The sequence below is a fragment of the Bufo gargarizans genome, chromosome 2 (genome assembly GCF_014858855.1).
Source record: "Bufo gargarizans isolate SCDJY-AF-19 chromosome 2, ASM1485885v1, whole genome shotgun sequence".
Taxonomy (NCBI): domain Eukaryota; kingdom Metazoa; phylum Chordata; class Amphibia; order Anura; family Bufonidae; genus Bufo; species Bufo gargarizans.
In genome coordinates this window covers 155,526,363-155,544,313 of record NC_058081.1, presented here as the reverse complement: position 1 = coordinate 155,544,313, position 17,951 = coordinate 155,526,363, and the positions used below count along the sequence as shown (strand labels likewise).

The 17,951-nt window shown below is 39.8% G+C and overlaps 1 protein-coding gene across 3 annotated transcripts in view; it reads left to right on the top strand.

Moving 5' to 3' along the window:
- The window catches only part of SLC12A1 (solute carrier family 12 member 1), a 122,762-nt gene that overhangs the window by 60,206 nt on the left and 44,605 nt on the right, over positions 1 to 17,951 (top strand). For all 3 annotated transcript variants that reach the window (XM_044279630.1, XM_044279631.1, XM_044279632.1), the window contains exons 16-18: positions 921 to 1,020; positions 1,643 to 1,754; positions 9,688 to 9,828. In XM_044279630.1, the coding sequence (XP_044135565.1) occupies positions 921 to 1,020; positions 1,643 to 1,754; positions 9,688 to 9,828 (353 nt within the window). The remainder of the gene's footprint in view (positions 1 to 920; positions 1,021 to 1,642; positions 1,755 to 9,687; positions 9,829 to 17,951) is intronic.

The window sequence follows — 17,951 nt, the reverse complement described above, 5'->3', positions numbered from 1 at the left end:
GGATTGTGGGGATGCTGGGCGTCTGACGCCCATCGATCTCATATTGATGACCTATCCTGAGGATAGGTCATCAATATCTACAGGTTGAACCCCTTTAAAGAGAAGATGACATGCTAAAAATGCAGTCCAATCTGCAGGCAGCAGGTTATAGGTCAGGAGGAGCTGAGCAGATTGGTATATAACTTGATTTATTTAATCCTCTGTATAATCTGGGATTAGGAGACCAGTGGGTGGTTCTACTGAGTGACTGAGAATTATCTCTGTATACACAGTCATACAGAGAAGGCTGAAGTCACTGACAAGGACAGCCCACTGGTCTCCTGAGCCGAGAATGAAGACAGGGTCAAACAGATAAATTACAAGTTATACAGAATCCTTTCTCACATATATATATATATATATCTCAATCTAATCAGCAAATACTACAGATATTCTGAGAGTGTTATGGGAAAGACTTGAAAGTGAGTGGAACCCACAAGTATGCTTGTACATTTATTCATCTGGGAAGGAGAAGTGATAACCACAAGCTGACAAAAAAATTAAAGGTGCATTGACACACGCCGACCGAGCAGACAATTAACGGGAAGGGACCATTCCTTCCATGAGTGTAGGTAAGAGCTGCATTTACACGCAGCAATCACCTCCATTGTATGGCTACTGCAATATCTCGTCCTCATACAGATTCATTGTTTATGACTGAGGTGTCTACATGAAAGACCGTTTCACCTGATGAAGGAGAGTTTTGCCCATTCATCATCCTGTGATCTTCGGCACATTTACATCGGCAGACTATTGGGAATGAGCATTCATACTAACATTCGTTCCCGATAATCGGGCCACCAATTGTGCGGTGTAAATCCACCTTAACTTGTCCACTCCATGTAGTTAACTGTAATGTAATATCATTGTTTTCTGGACAGATGTTAATTGGGGATCTTCAACCCAGGCTCTTATGTACACAAAAGCCTTATCCAGTGCTTTGGACTTGAACATTATAGATGAGCATGTGAAAAACTTCAGGTATTCCCTATGATTTATCTGATTTTGAATGTGTTAGTAAAGTAAAGGTTATGTACCACTTAAAAAAAACTTTGCAAATAGTATTAATAATAAAAATCATACTGTTTTGTGTCTACAGCTTCTTTGTAGATCTATAAATCTCTATGCTTACAGGCTACAAAGAAGCACTGTGTAAAGTGATCCAGCAGTCATACTCCCTTCCATCTGCCCTCTTTCTTGTTACTTACCAAACGTATGCTAGAAAAAAGTAGGGGAGAGATTGAAGGAAGAATGTTGCGACTACACTGGGTTTCTTTGTATTCCATAACCATGGAGACACATTGGTCTGCATAGGAGCTGAAGACACAAATGGCAGGGACAAAAGATCTTTATGGGAACAGTCTTTTAAAGAAAGATCTTTCATCCACAAATTATCTTTCTTTTAACAAAAGAATGTTGTCCAACTATCAGATAAAAATATTAAACACGGCCAACTTCTTTTCAGACGATAGTGCTCTGACATTGGTCGGTTAAAATGATTGTTTGTTTTTAGATTTCACCGACAATCTAAAAATTTTGGTTAAAATTTTGACCAACTTTAGACTAATGTATATCGCCTCCTTTACTTCTCTTTATTTTGCAGACCTCAGTGCTTGGTTTTAACTGGTGCACCAATGGCGAGACCTGCCCTTTTGGATATTGCTCACTCCTTCACCAAGAACATCGGGCTTTGTATCTGCTGTGAGGTGTTTGCTGTAAGTAGAGAGAAATAATTGTACACGCTTTGTATATTTCTCAGTTGCAAATAAAATCTTGTTTTGCCAGGAGAGAGGCTTAAACATGCCCTCATAGTTTTTTTAGTCTTCTCCTTTTCCAGTTTGCTACTGTTGTAAGCATTCAGGCAGATTCTGGAACTTGTAGCATAAAATAATATCGAGTGACGTCTCTGTACTCTGGTTTCAATGATTACATTAGTTTATTTATTTAGGATAGGATATTGAACAATTTTCTAATATACATTAATTATTTTTATTTTTTTATGTCCCAGAGTGCATCATTAGCTTATCTCTTAGATTCTCTAGAATCCACACACTTAAGTGTTTGAGGTTTTTTTTTTTTTATTATTATTTTTTTTTTTATTATTTTTTTTTTTTTCCCAAAAAAAATTTATTGGGAAAATTACAAAACATTGACAGCAAATTTTTTCACAACCCCTCAATTCTTAGTGACGCAACCAAATGTAAATAAATATAAATATAGTCAGTTCATCTTTTGGTTGCATTTAGAAAAAACGCTCCCCTCCCTCCCCCCTAATCTGTGGTGCGTCAAAGTAGGACCCCCATAAACAACCCAGCATGACCTCAATTAGTCAATCTTCCAGCCACCCCAAATCCCATTCCACTGGTCCTCAACTTCCCTCCATTTATATATAATTTCCTCGTAGTTTTTTACCTTATCGGTTAAATTTATCCATATATTTATATCTGGAGTGGATCGAGCAAACCAGGTCCGACTGATCAAAACTCTAGCCAACATCAATATTCTGCTCAGAAAGATCATTTGATACTTGTGATTTTTTTATTTGGAAAAGTCGTTAAGCACGAATACGTGTAGTTCAAAAGGAATTCGAATTTTTAGTTTATGAATAATACAATTATTAATGCTATTCCAGTATTTTACAAGTTCTGGACAAGTCCAAATCATGTGGAGGAAGTCTGCTCCTACAGTATCACATTTGGGGCAGTTGGACGTGGCTCTCAACCCGCATTTATTCATCCATAGGGGGGTAATGTATAGTCTATGGGAAATGTAAAATTGTATTAGGACATGGTTAAAGTTCTGGGATACTGAAGTCAGATTCCCAAAAATATTCTCCCACCCTTCTACTCGCAAATGCGGGCAGTCCGCTTCCCATGCTTTTTGTCCTGGTGATTGTGTATCACCTAAACCGTGCCTTAATTAATAACTTATATATATTGGAAATCTTAGTTCTAAGAGGTGTACCCCCTACCCAATCATTCAGAAAAGATAAATTATCTATATCCAGCAGACGTTTATCGTCCAAACTGGATAGTACAGATCGCAATTGAAAATACCTAAACCATGAGAGATTTCTTATATTATGTGTCATTTCTGTAAAAGATTTAATTTCTCTATCTTTAACTACCTGTGAAATATATAATATTTTATTCTTCTGCCAAAATGTGTCAGCTGCAATATCATCTAACCTTTGTAAATAGAAATTATGCCAAAGAGGCGTAAATATGAGTGAACCCCCAACCTTCAACCATGTCCTAGTTGTACCCCACACTTTCAGGAGTAGATTTATAGTCTCTTTATAGCCTTGCTCGTAGCTCTTCAAAAGCCCGGATTCCAACAAGGTAAAAATATTGTTATGAGCGTGGCTAGTTACCAACTTCCCCAGTAGTGCACTATTCTCTGATTCATAGCATCTCAATAGCTGGGCTGCAATAAAGTACCCTTTAAAGTAGGGGAGATTTAAACCCCCCCACTCCACTGATTTATACAAGTATTCCAGCTTAATTCGCACTCGCTTTCTTCCCCATATTAGATCATTAATTATTCTTTCCATGAGTTTAAAATGTTTGTCTTGTATCCAAATAGGTGTATTCCTGAGCACGTAAAGAAATTGTGGTAATATCACCATTTTAACTAGTGAAACTCGATCAGCTCTGGATAGGGGAAGTTTCAACCAGATTCCTATTTTAGCTCTGATCTTTACCATTATGGGGATAAGATTGAGTTGTACAAAATTTTCAACCCGAGGCGATATAGTCAAACCCAAGTATTGAATAGTATCAACTGATATCCAACTGTGTAGCAGGAACCTCCTTTTGTGGCAGGGGATCTATTGGGAGCAGACCAGTTTTTGCCCAGTTTATTCGGAGACCAGATACCTCACCAAATGCGTTAACCATTTGAATAATCCTAGGAAGAGTGGTTTCCGTATGGTCTATAAAAAACAGGACATCATCTGCATATAATGAGATGCGGTCCTGTGTTCCCAGGGTACCAAATCCTTTAATCTGGTCATCCTGCCTGATGGCCAACGCAAGGGGCTCGATATAAATATCGAATAACAGGGGAGATAGTGGGCAACCCTGTCGGGTGCCTCTGTTTAAATCAATACTACTACAGAATTCCATTGAGACTCAGTTTTGCCCTTGGGGATCTATACAGCAACCTAAGAATACGTATAAATTTTTCCCCAAAGCCCATCTTAGCAAGAACCTTCCAGAGGAAGCGCCACTCCACCCTGTCAAAGGCCTTAGAGGCATCCAATGACAGGATGGAGCGGGCAGTCCCCCCCGGGGCCTGGATATTAGAAAAGAGTCGGTGTAGATTATGGTGTGTACCCTTATTTTGTATAAAGCCGCTCTGATCAGGATGGACAATGGAGGAAATGACCCTAGAGAGCCTTGTAGCCAGGACCCTCGCAAGAAGCTTAACATCTGCATTAAGCAGTGAAATTGGTCTATAGGATTCTAAATCTAAAGGGTCCTTGCCTTTTTTTGGAATTAATATTATTATGGCCTCCATCATTGAGTCTGGAAGCATCCCCTCCTCTGATGATTCAGCAAAGACCTCCAACAGTCTGGGAAGAATGCAGTCCTCATATTTCTTATAGAATTCATATGGAAGCCCGTCTGAGCCAGGGGTGGAGTTAGTTGAGCATAGTTTAATAGCTCCCTCAAGTTCCTGAATTGAGACCTCCAATTCTAGTGCTTTCTTTTGGATCTCAGTAATAGTTGGAAACTTGATCCTATCTAAATAGAGATCTATCTTATCATCTGTAATGTTGGAATCCGCTTTATACAGATCAACAAAATAGTCAAGAAAGGCCTTCTCCACCGGGCCCTGTGAAGTGACTATCCTACCATCACTCAATCGGACCTTATCTATATGTTTTTTAGATTGTTGATTGGAGATTACTCTAGCGAGGAGTTTACCAGGTCGCCCTGACTCTGTAAAGTATTTTTGCCCCTTAAAAAAAAGGTTCTGTTGGGCCTTATCCAATAAAAACTTAGCATATATTTGTGTGGCTCTTTGCATATTTTCCCTATTCTTCTCCGTCTTGTGCATATGGAAGGATTCTGTCGCCAACACTACGTGTTCTTCTAGATTTTTCTGTTTTTTTCCATATTCCTTTCTAAGGTTCGCGATATTACTAACCATCAATCCCCTCATATACGCCTTATAGGTATCCCATACTACTTGAATTTTTGCTGAACCATAATTAATATCCCAGAATCGGCCTATATCATTTCGAATTGCTTCATGTGTCTTTATAACTGATAACCAATAGGGATTTAATCTAAAGGGAGATTTTGGTATATATCTTTCCTGAGATAGACATAGTTCAATTAGTATCGGAGAATGATCTGATATTGACCTTGTTTCATATTTCATTCGCTTTATGAGTTTCACATATTTACTATTAATCAATACAAGATCTATTCTGGACAATGATTTACCTGCTTTGCTAGAGCATGAAAAAGCCCTTTTCCCCTGTCTCAGATGTTCCCAAGCATCCTCAAATCCAGTCTCCATGCAGAACCGTGCCAGGGGGGACCCCGGGAGCGGACTGTCACTCCTAGCTCTCATAGAAACCCTGTCACAGAGAGGATCGATGACACAGTTAAAGTCACCCATAATCAGTGTTGGACATTCTGGCCATTTGTCCATGAATAGTAGAAGAGAGTTAAGAACCAAGAGAGAAAACGGCGGTGGGATATAGACAAAAGCCAAGATACATATCTTCCCCCCTATCCTACAATATAGGAAAATAAATCTCCCCTGTTGGTCAACAGAGGATGCCTCACAAACGAAATCAATAAGTCTGTGTATCAACACCGTGACACCTCTCGAGTAATTGGAGAGGGTGGAATGGAACGTCGAGCACTCTAGTATTCTCCTCAGTAAGGTGGGTCTCTAACAAGCAAATTATTGCTGGTAAGTGGGCCTGAGTTAAATCAAAAATCGCTTGTCTCTTACCTCTATCTCCCAGACCACGTATATTCCAAGCAAGAATTCTAGTCAGCGTCATTAACAGTGGTCAGATGGAAAAACCGGAGAAAGAGGAAGAACAAGACAAAAAAAACTAAAATAAGGGAAACCATACCTACTTTGACGCACCACAGCCCAACCCCACCCCCCCCTCCCCCCCAACCCCCCCCACCCCCCCCACCCCCCTCCCACAGGCAATCCACCACATATTGTAGTAGATTTCTTTTCTATGACCAACCCTCGACCCTCCCCCCACTCAGCCCCCCCCACACCGCCATTAAGAAGCAAAGAAAACTACATTTAGGGGTATAAGCCCCTTATAATACTAATTATTCCCATCGGATCATAACCCAATTGAGTCAACAATTGTTTCGCTCAAGCCAATCCACGGCTTCTTCTGAGGAATCAAAAAAAAGGGTTTTATCTTCAAAAACAATCCGCAATTTGGCTGGGAATATAAGAGAATATTTAATATCCCTTTCTCTTAGCTTCTTTTTAACAGTCATAAATGTGCGTCTCTTTTCTTGTATTTCTTTCGAAAAATCAGGAAAAAAGGCCAGTCTAATCCCATTATACACAACCGGTGAGGATTCCCTCGCCCTTCTCAAGAGGACATCTCTGTCCCCTGTAGTCAATGACTTAGCAAGGATTGTCCGAGGTTGTCTCCCTGGAATTGGTTTTCCTCCTGGGACCCGATGAGCTCTTTCGATCATAAAAAGAGGAGAAAATGACTCTTTACCAAAGTTCTCAAGAATTAATTTCTGTACAAATTCAGTTGGATTTTTTTCTTCCTCACCCTCTGGAATCCCTATTATTCTCACGTTGTATCTTCGTGACCTATCCTCCAGGTCCACTACCTTTTTCTTCAAGAGATTATATTCCGCTTTAAGTGTAGAAACTTCCGTATTTATTTTTTTGGATTCATTCTGTATAAGGGTGACGGAACTTTCAAGGGTGTTGACTCTGTCTCGCATTTTGGACAATTCATCTTTTATTAGTCCCACATCAACTTGAATAAATCCAAGTTGGGTTGTAACCACCTGTATTAAATCCCCGTTCTGTTTAACCGCTAGGAGTATTTCTTCCAGCGGGGAGGAGTTGTCATTAGGGATAGCTTCCCCCATTATTCCGTCTTCCTCTTCAGGGTATCTAGCGCCTTTTTGTATTTCTGGCTCAGTTACCTCTGGTTCATAATTTTTTTTTTCAAAAAATTCCTTTTGTCCGCCCCTCGTATTGACCCTTGGGGACTTCAGGAACTGGTCCAGTTTTGTTGGTTCAACAGTTTTGGACCCATGTTTCTGACCTGATAGATCGGTCGAACGCCTAAAGGCTTTTGGGCCCATATCTTATTCCTCTTTAATCCTTTTTATTAATTTTTTATTTATTTTTTTGGTATATTTATTTGGTTTTTTTTTCCCTTATTCCGCCTCCTTCTCTCCTTTATGTATATATCTCTTTCTTCTTTGCTCTCCTTCTTTCTCTTTTTTTTTTTTTTAGTTCCTTTTCTTTTTCTTTTTTCCTTTTTCCTTATCCCCCTTTCCCTTTTTTTTTTTTTATAGTGCCTTCTTCTTGGTTCTTTTTTTCTTCTTTTTTTTTTTTTTCCTCTTTTTATTTTTTTTTCACTCCCCCCCTTTTTTTTTTTTTTTTTTGTGTCCACTCTTCTTTATACTTTGTCTCCTCCTTTTTTTTTTTTTTCCCCTTCTCCACCTTATACTTTAAACTTTAAAGTTCACTTTCTTGTACTCATATGCAACTTAGTCAATCTCCGTTCAAGGTTAGTTGGAATCAGCAGTCGTAGGGAGGTTAGTCACTATGACATCAAAAGGGAAACATAACGAATCGAGGAGAGAAGCTTATCGTCTTCTCCAACAAACCATCAGGTAAGGGGAACACAGGTAGGGGGAACATAGAGGTTACTCACTGACACCAAAAGGGGGGTAGCAGATCAGGCAGGAACCGGAGGCACACTCCACGGGGGTAAAGGAAAAAAACCTCCAGACAGCAAACTGTTCACAGCGACATGGAGGGCGAAGAAGGAGGCAGGAGTGGCAGAATCGGCAAAGAGCCGGAGGCAGCCCCCACATCCGGACCCAGCAGTCGATAGCAACAGCGTGAGAGACTTGGGCAAAAGGCAACAGCGCCACGGCTCAGCAACGCTGATCACACGGTCACGGTCCCAGAGAGGGTGGTTGGAGGATTCGGCACGGAGACGCCAGCATAATCGAAGCGGCAGCGGGGTAGCTGAGCAGCGCGGAAAGCCGGGAGCGCGACGTCCACTACGTCATCACGTCATCAACCAAGTGTTTGAGTTTAATATACATTAATTTAAAATTTTGCTCACATGCCTTTAATATATCCATGTAGTAAACCTTTCCCTAAAGAAGAAAATGGTACGGCCCGTTTTTATTCCTGTAAAATGCATGCATAGGAGAGCTGGATAAGACCAAACATGGCATCAGCCATGTTAGCCGTCATGTTTCAGCCATGGATACATTACAGATGACTGATACATGAGCTATACCATTCTACTGCATATAGGGGTCAACTGCCTGGTATCCAGAATTTTGAATACATGTATATTAGACAATTGTATGATTGCCTATTATTTAAACAAATAAGTAAAAAAAAAAAAAAAAAAACTGGAATGAATGACCCTAAGGATGTCAGCACAGGCCATTAAATCTCAGTAAATATCTATATATAAGATATTGCCCTTAAAAACCATATATTTGGAGAGAAAAAAACACTTTAAAAAATCCTAACTTAAAATGAATAAAGAACCAATATATTTTAAAATATTATTTTATTAATAAAAATGTATGTAATTTTAAAATAATAAGATTACATTTACAGTAATCCAAATCTTATATAATGGAATTAAAAGTCATATATAGCTCCAGAAAAACTAAAAAGTAATTGATGTCCTATGCCAGGGTTAATACATATCCTGTAGCATGCTTATGTACAATGCCAAAAAAGTGCAAAAGACTAGATATAATTAAATAAAAGCTAATATAATACATGTATTCTATTATATTTGTATTCATATATTGCACTTTATTATTACATATAATAAAGTGCAATATATGAATAAAAATATAAGCTGAGAAATAAGTGAACACACAGGAAATGGATACGGATTAGAAAATATCAGCTATAGTATACAACCTTTTAATAAAGTGCATATGCTATATTGCAATTAAAGAATACCGACCAGGCTGGAACATGGTAAATTGAAGTGTGGACCCAAATATCTCAATATCTCAATTCGTTTTGCTCATATGAAATATTAAGTTATAGTAAAACATGTCTTGGGTTAATCTCCGCTAAAAATAGATTATTCCTATAGATAAGACCTTCAGAGTTCTTAAACATCAGTATTAGTTTTACTGCAGTTCGATGCTTCCAGCAATAAACTAGTTAATAGATCAGTATGGACTGAAGGCTCTGATATATCAGCGACATTACAGTTATGTTTTACAATATGCCCATCACTGGGTAATATGCACTGTCATACAACTGTGCTCTTCATTGTGGATAATAAAAGCATTTTATTTTCAGTTATAGCATAAAAACATTTTCCAAAGATTGGGTTGAGCTGTAACGGTTCATTTTCATTTTGGTTTCATTCCGCTAAACCTATTTTATTGTGTTATGCAGGGACCACGCAAACAGGCTGTGAAAGAAACGAATGGTGGCATGTTAAAGAAGCAGGCATGGTTATCTAAAAACAAGAAGAATGCCTTTTATGCTGCCGTTGCTGCTGAAAACTTCAGGGAAGGTGCAAGAACATTCCTTCAGGTAAGTTTCCGGCACAGGAACTGATCTTTTACCATACTGTAAGTAGCTGTATATAAACCTATATGTAGATTTATTTCCAGATGTCTTACTTATTAGTTGTTTGAGGTTTACATGATTAATTTGAAGTCCAAGTAGCAGAGCACTTAAAGAAGCACCATGGGCGACCTTAAGTGATCAAGTGGGGTCCTGCATCATTGGCCATTTTTTTTATAAAAAAAAAGCTTGCTAAAGCAAAATTTGTATGTTAAAGGAAACCTGTCACGTTGGTACGTTAAAAGGAACCTGTCACTATCTGATTGGTGGAGGTCTAACACCCGGGACCCCTGCTGATCAGCTGTTTGAGAAGGCATGGCACTCGCAGTAGCTCTGTGGCCTTCTCTCTGCTTTCCCTAGGGCATGTGGTGTCACGTTCATCGGTCACATGGCCTTGGCACAGCTTAGCCCCATTGAAGTGAATAAGGGGCTAAGCAGTGATGCCAAGCACAGCTGCTACAAAATGGATGGCAATGTTCTTGGTGAGCAGAGAGAGGACCGCAGTGCTACTGCATGCACCAGTGTCCTATCAAACAGCTGATCGGATTCCCAGTGTCGGATAGGTCATCGGTTCAAAAATCTCAGAAAACCCATTTAAAGTAAGCCCAAAGAAATGTATAAGTAAGAAAAATTTGAGTATAAAAAAAGAAAACATTTACAGAGTGGTATAGGTTTTCAGCAGTTGCTCATAGAAAAGAGATAAAGTTAAAAACAAAAAATCAATGGCAACCAGTCCAAAGGAGGTCAAAAGGGTACTCTTTTGCCCTTTATCGGGTGCATGGGGCCCATGGATAAGAGTATGCACCAGCAATGATATAACAAGTAAACAATAATAGCTTTATTGCTTACATCCCCACCTGCCCATAAATCATTCAATATCTGAAACAGTTCATTACGGACCAACTGCATATTTTTCTCAATACCCCAAAAGTTCTCTTCTGTTTACTGGAGCATCATCAAGCAATAATAAAAATCTAATTCCTACTTAGAGGAACGTAGCTTCTAACCAACTATAGCAGGTAAGATACTGAGTCTTCTAAACCTTGCATACAACATAAACATGTCACGGCAAGTGATCCACGACTTCTAGTAATGAAGAAAAAGTCCTTGTAACATAAAAACTTCAGAACGTTTTCTGCTGTCATTAAAAATCTAACAATGTGTACCAGTGCTAGCGACTGACTCCAGAAAGCTCCAGGGCTGACATATTTCCTCACTGTTTTATACACTATTACATTTTTAATGAAGGCCAGATACACTTGGGAGTTTTTATAGATGGAGACTTTTTGCTTGATTATAAAAAGTTGAGGGTCACTTTTAATAAATGTTCTGATATCTGGAGGTAGCAAGTTATGAAGTCATTTTTCTGCTTCACAGAGAAACATTTACCAAATATATATATATATATATATATATATATATATATATATATCATTATCTACATTTGGGTGAAGGAGAATTTCACACAATTTTCTGGTTTTGGAAAAATATAAAAGCAATTATTCTATGAACCCCCACAAAGTTGATAGTCTCTTTTAATGAAACTGCTCTTATCCAGTAGTGGAAAATTATGGAGTCATATTTCTGCTTCACGGAGAAACATTCAATAAATAGAAATCATTATTTACATTTAGGTACAATATAGTATAATTTTTAATATGATTTTGGAAAAAACATACAAGCAATAACTAACATGCACAGTTCTCACTGCTGAATGTTGGACTTCTAGACACAGTCTAAATGTTTACGTAGACTGTGTCTCTAACAAATTGTCATATATATATATATATATATACACACTGCCTGTCCCCAAAAAAATCGCCACCTGGATTTAACTAAGCAAATAGTTATGAGCCTCCTATTGGATGATTACTGCATGGGCGATTATCTTTCAGCTGGCAAAAAGTTATTTAACCCGAACTGGTGCAATGAATTGCTTCTCATTTCTTAAACAACCATGCCGAAAGACACATCTCGTAGTCGTGGAAAGATGTTAGTCTGTTTGAGAAGGGTCAAATCATTGGCATGCATCAAGCAGAGAAAACATCTAAGGAGATTGCAGAAACTACTAAAATTGGGTTAAGAACTGTCCAACGCATTATTAAAAACTGGAAGGATAGTGGGGACCCATCTTATTCGAGGAAGAAATGTGGCGGGAAAAAAATCCTGAATGATCGTGATTGGCGATCACTTAAACGTTTGGTGAAATCAAATTGAAGAAAAACAACAGTTGAACTCAGGGCTATGTTTAATAGTGAAAGTAAGAGCATTTCCACATGCACAATGCGAAGGGAACTCAAGGGATTGGGACTGAACAGCTGTGTAGCCGTAAGAAAACCACTAATCAGTGAGGCCAACCAGAAAAAAAGGCTTCAATTTGCTAGGAAGCATAAAGATTGGACTCTGGAGCAATGGAAGAAGGTTATTGTGGTCTGAGGAGTCCAGATTTACCCTGTTCCAGAGTGATGGGAGCATCAGGGTAAGAAGAGAGGCAGATGAAGTGATGCGCCCATCATGCCTAGTGCCTACTGTACAAGCCTGTGGGGGCAGTGCTATGACCTGGGTTTGCTGCAGTTGGTCAGGTCTAGGTTCAGCAACAGTGTGTGCTCCAAGAATGAGGTCAGCTGACTACCTGAACATACTGAATGAACAGGTTATTCCATCAATGGATTTTTTATGCACGGGCATATTCCAAGATGACAATGCCAGGATTCATCGGGCTCAAATTGTGGAAGAGTGGTTCAGGGAGCATGAGACATCATTTTCACACACGGATTCGCCACCACAGAGTCCAGACCTTAACCCTATTGAGAATCTTTGGGATGTGCTGGAGAAGGCTTTGCACAGCAGTCAGACTTTACCATCATCAATGCAAGATCTTGGTGAAAAATTAAGGCAACACTGGATGGAAATAAATCTTGTGACATTGCAGAAGCTTATCGATACAAAGCCACAGCGAATGCGTGCCGTAATCAAAGCTAAAGGCGGTCCAACAAAATATTAGAGGGCGAGTTTTCCGCGCGGGTGCAATGCGTGAGTTGAACGCATTGCACCCGAATTGAATCAGGACCCATTCATTTCTATGGGGCTGTTCACATGAGCGGTGATTTTCACACATCACTTGTGCGTTGCATGGAAATCGCAGCAAGCTCTATTTTGTGCGTTTTTCACGCAACGCAGGCCCCATAGAAGTGAATGGGGCTGCGTGAAAATCGCAAGCATCCGCAAGCAAGGGCGGATGCGGTGAGATTTTCCTGCACGGTTGCTATGTGACGATCAGGATGGGGACCCGATCTTTATCATTTTCCCTTATAACATGGTTATAAGGGAAAATAATAGCATTCTGAATACAGAATGCATAGGTCAATAGTGCTGGAGGGGTTAAAAAAATAACTAAAAAATTTAACTCACCTTAATCCACTTGCTCGCGCAGCCCGACTTCTCTTCTGTCTTCTTCTTTGCTGTGTACAGGAAAAAGACCTGTGGTGACGTCACTCCGGTCATCACATGGTCCATCACATGATCCATCACCATGGTAAAAGATCATGTGATGGACCATGTGATGACTGGAGTGACATCACCACAGGTCCTTTTCCTGTACACAGCAAAGAAGAGAAGCCGGGCTGCACGAGCATGTGGATTAAGGCGAGTTAAATTATTATTATTATTTTTTTAACCCCTCCAGCGCTATTGTACTATGTATTCTGTATTCAGAATGCTATTATTTTCCCTTATAACCATGTTATAAGGGAAAATAATGCAATCTACAGAACACCGATCCCAAGCCCAAACTTCTGTGAAGAAGTTCGGGTTTGGGTACCAAACATGCTGATTTTTCTCACACGAGTGCAAAACGCATTACAATGTTTTGCACTTGCGCGGAAAAATTGTGCATGTTCCCGCAACGCACCTGCACCTTTTCCTGCAACACCTGTGTGAAAGAGGCCTGAGGTTGAGTAAACATTTCAGTTATTTAGTCAGTTATTGTGAGCCAAAACCAGGTGTGGCTCTAAACACAGAACAGGTACAAATCTTTGCATTATAACTCATCTCTGAGTAGGTTTCACTACTGGTTTTGGCTCACAATAACTGATGGAAATAACTGACCAAAATAACTGGTGTGAAGTCAGTCTAAAGCCTCATGCAGACATCCGTGGAACGCGGTCCGTGAGATACCAGACTGGCATTGCAGGAGCGCACGGCGTCATTGGTTGCTATGACGCCGTGCGCTTTGTGCAGCCGCCGCAGTACAGTAATACACTCGTATGATCTATGCGAGTGTATTACTGTACAGCCGTGGCGGCACGAAGTGCACGGCATCATAGCAGCCAATGACGCTGTGCGCTCCTTCAATGCCAGTCTGGTATCTCACGGACCGTGTTCCACGGATGTCTGCATGAGGCTTAATAGTGTCCCTTTACAGTACAGTACAGAATTTTCCTGTACTGCTCTTTTCTGTGTCAGGATGAGCTGTTACTTTGGACACCAGGTGAAGGCGGCTGTATGTTATTCTTCTGGTACACTGTGTATACCATATGGGAAGGACCCTGATGAGGCCCCTGTCCTCATCATACACTTTTTTAAATCTCCCATTCTCTCTTACCTTGGGATGAGATTTTGGGGCTATGGAACCAATCACTAGTATTCCATAGGGTTATGAACCAAGTTACAATATTTTCGACTTTCAATAGTTGTCCCAGAACCAATTAATATTGTAACTTCAGCGGCCACTGTACTTTAATTGACTTACCTAACAGAAAAGCTTCGACTTAGCCCTTTGTCACACTTGCGTGTAAGCTTTAGTGCATTATACATTAGATGGAATTTTGAATTTTAAAATACGCAGTGCGTATTGAAAAACATCCACACAAAATTTCAAGATGCCATACAACCGTCAGCAAATGCTCATTCGGCCGATTCCTTATGAACTCCCATACACATGCACACTCAGTAGGTCAAGCATGAGTGTGTTCTCAATGGAGAGATACAATAAACCACTGCAAGACCCCTCTGCTGGGGCTTATCTCCCCTGAGAACAAAGTACTGTGCTTGTTGAACTTCAACGTCAATTATCTTTTTTCCCCAACATAAGAACATTGCTAAACATTTTACACACATTAGATAGCGGGTTCAGACGACAGTAAGTCTAGTGCGTATGTTCATGTTCAGGTTGACTGGGTACCTCTTATGCAGAAACAACCCAGGGTTAACATATTCAGAAATGTATCTCATCAATATGGCTGCACATTGGACTTTACCTTCTTATTTACTGCGAGATGGCCATTTAAGGGCTGGGTGGGAATCCTCTTTAACATGACAGGTCCTCTTTAAAGTGCTTTCATAACCTACAGTCATGTGAAAAAATTAGGACACCCTTTGAAAGCATGTGGTTTTTTGTAACATTTTTAATAAAAGGTTATTTCATCTCCGTTTCAACAATACAGAGAGATTAAAGTAATCCAACTAAACAAAGAAAACTGAAGAAAAGTCTTTTCAAGATCTTCTGTAAATGTCATTCTACAAAAATGCCTATTCTAACTGAGGAAAAAGATAGGACACCCTCACATGTATTCCCTCTTAAATTGGCTCAGATCTCACACAGGTATATCACACCAGGTGCACATAATTAGTAGATCGTTACTCTGCATGTTGAATGAGGCTTGCCCTATTTAAACCTCAGACATTTAGTTTGGTGTGCTCCTGACTGTTGAAGTGAGAGTGAGCACCATGGTGAGAGCAAAAGAGCTGTCAGAGGACTTCAGAAAAAAGATTGTAGCAGCCTATGAGTCTGGGAAGGGATTTAAAAAGATCTCAAAAGATTTTGAAATCAGCCATTCCACTGTCCGGAAGATAGTCTACAAGTGGAGGGCTTTCAAAACAACTGCCAACATGCCCAGGACTGGTCGCCCCAGCAAGTTCACCCCAAGAGCAGACCGCAAGATGCTAAAAGAGGTCTCCAAAAACCCTAAAGTGTCATCTCGAGAACTACAGCAGGCTCTGGCTACTGTTGATGTAGAAGTACATGCCTCTACAATCAGAAAGAGACTGTACAAGTTTAACTTGCATGGGAGGTGTGCAAGGAGGAAACCTTTGCTTTCCAAGAGAAACATCGAGGCCAGACTGACATTTGCCAGAGATAAAGTTGACAAAGACCAGGACTTCTGGAATAATGTTCTTTGGACAGATGAGTCCAAAATTGAATTATTTGGACACAACAGCAGAGGACATGTTTGGCGTAAACCAAACACAGCATTCCAAGAAAAGAACCTCATACCAACTGTGAAGCATGGAGGTGGAAGTGTCATGGTTTGGGGCTGCTTTGCTGCAGCAGGACCTGGTCAGCTCACCATCATAGAATCCACGATGAATTCTACTGTGTATCAGAAGGTGCTTGAAGAACATGTGAGACCATCAGTTAGAAAATTAAAGCTGAAGCGGAACTGGACCATGCAACATGACAATGACCCAAAACATACTAGTAAATCAACCAAAGATTGGCTGAAAAAGAAGAAATGGAGAGTCCTGGAATGGCCAAGTCAAAGTCCAGATTTGAATCCCATTGAGATGCTGTGGGGTGACTTGAAAAGGGCTGTACGTGCAAGAAACCCCTCAAACATCTCACAGCTGAAAAAGTTCTGCATTGAGGAGTGGGGTAAAATTTCCTCAGACCGATGTCGAAGACTGGTAGATGGCTACAAGAACCGTCTCACTGCAGTTATTTCAGCCAAAGGAGGTAACACTCGCTATTAGGGGCAAGGGTGTCCTATCTTTTTCCTCAGTTAGAATAGGCATTTTTGTAGAATGACATTTACAGAAGATCTTGAAAAGACTTTTCTTCAGTTTTCTTTGTTTAGTTGGATTACTTTAATCTCTCTGTATTGTTGAAACGGAGATGAAATAACCTTTTATTAAAAATGTTACAAAAAACCACATGCTTTCAAAGGGTGTCCTAATTTTTTCACATGACTGTATGTGTTCCAATAAAAACGGATTCATCCTACGAAATGGCTATTTTAGCTGTCCAAAGATGACAGGTTTGAGCTAAATGTTCTCTTTGAAACATGATCCTTCAGCCAAGTGTTCTAGTGGAAACTTCAGTGAGCAGATGATTTTTTTTCCATCTAAAAAGCAGAATGTAAAATAAGCAGATTGTACTTGTTCCTGAAAACTCCCACAAAATCATTATGCCTTTTTAAATCTTTGAATGACAAAAATCAATAAAACTAAACATGTGATTGTGGAGAACATCCCAGCTGCACACTCATAAAGTCGTCCAGGAACAAACTTGTCATTTCTGTGACAATAAAACCCCTGGAAAACAGCATGTGCTCTGGAGATAGTAAGTTACAGATCTATTGAAATGACAGCTTGACAGCTGAAATCCGAATCCTTTTAATTGCGAGGAAATCATTTTTGTACATCTGAAGTCATTTATGAATAAAAGGAAAACTTCCCCTTCCACAGACAAACAAGTGGGACACTGGTGCAGGTTTTATGGTGCTTCCTGCCACTACAGATACAATACAGCTGTTTTGCATGCAACTACTGAAAACCAGGATTTAGTTTTACCATGGTGCTTAAAGGGGTTGTGGGTTTAGTTAATACAAGGCACTTACTAATGTATTGTGAGTGTCCATATTGCTTCCTTTGCTGCCTGGATTCATTTTTCCATCCCATTCTATACTGCTCATATGTAAGAAAAAATAAGGGGCAGTAACGTGTTAAAACCTAGAGTTTATTAGGACAATTAAAGATCCCAAACTGGGAAGAGAAAGCCCATACCAGACAAACTAAAGAAACAACGATGCGGGACCCACGTAAGTGAGTCACCTATAGGTAAAGTCCGCTATCAAACAATATAAGGAAGCGGAACTGACCAAAAAACAGACACTGTATTGAGTCTAAGGCAGTGTGCCAAAGACCTATGAATATGCCAAAAGGCGAATAAAAAAGGGTAGATCTTACCGGTAGTACATATCAGGACCTGGTAGTCCAATACACAGGAGGTGGAGGAGATTCTCGTTCTCGAAAACGTCCTCTAGCCGGTTATACCTTGGTACCAAAGGGCTACAGGGAAAATAACTGTCCCT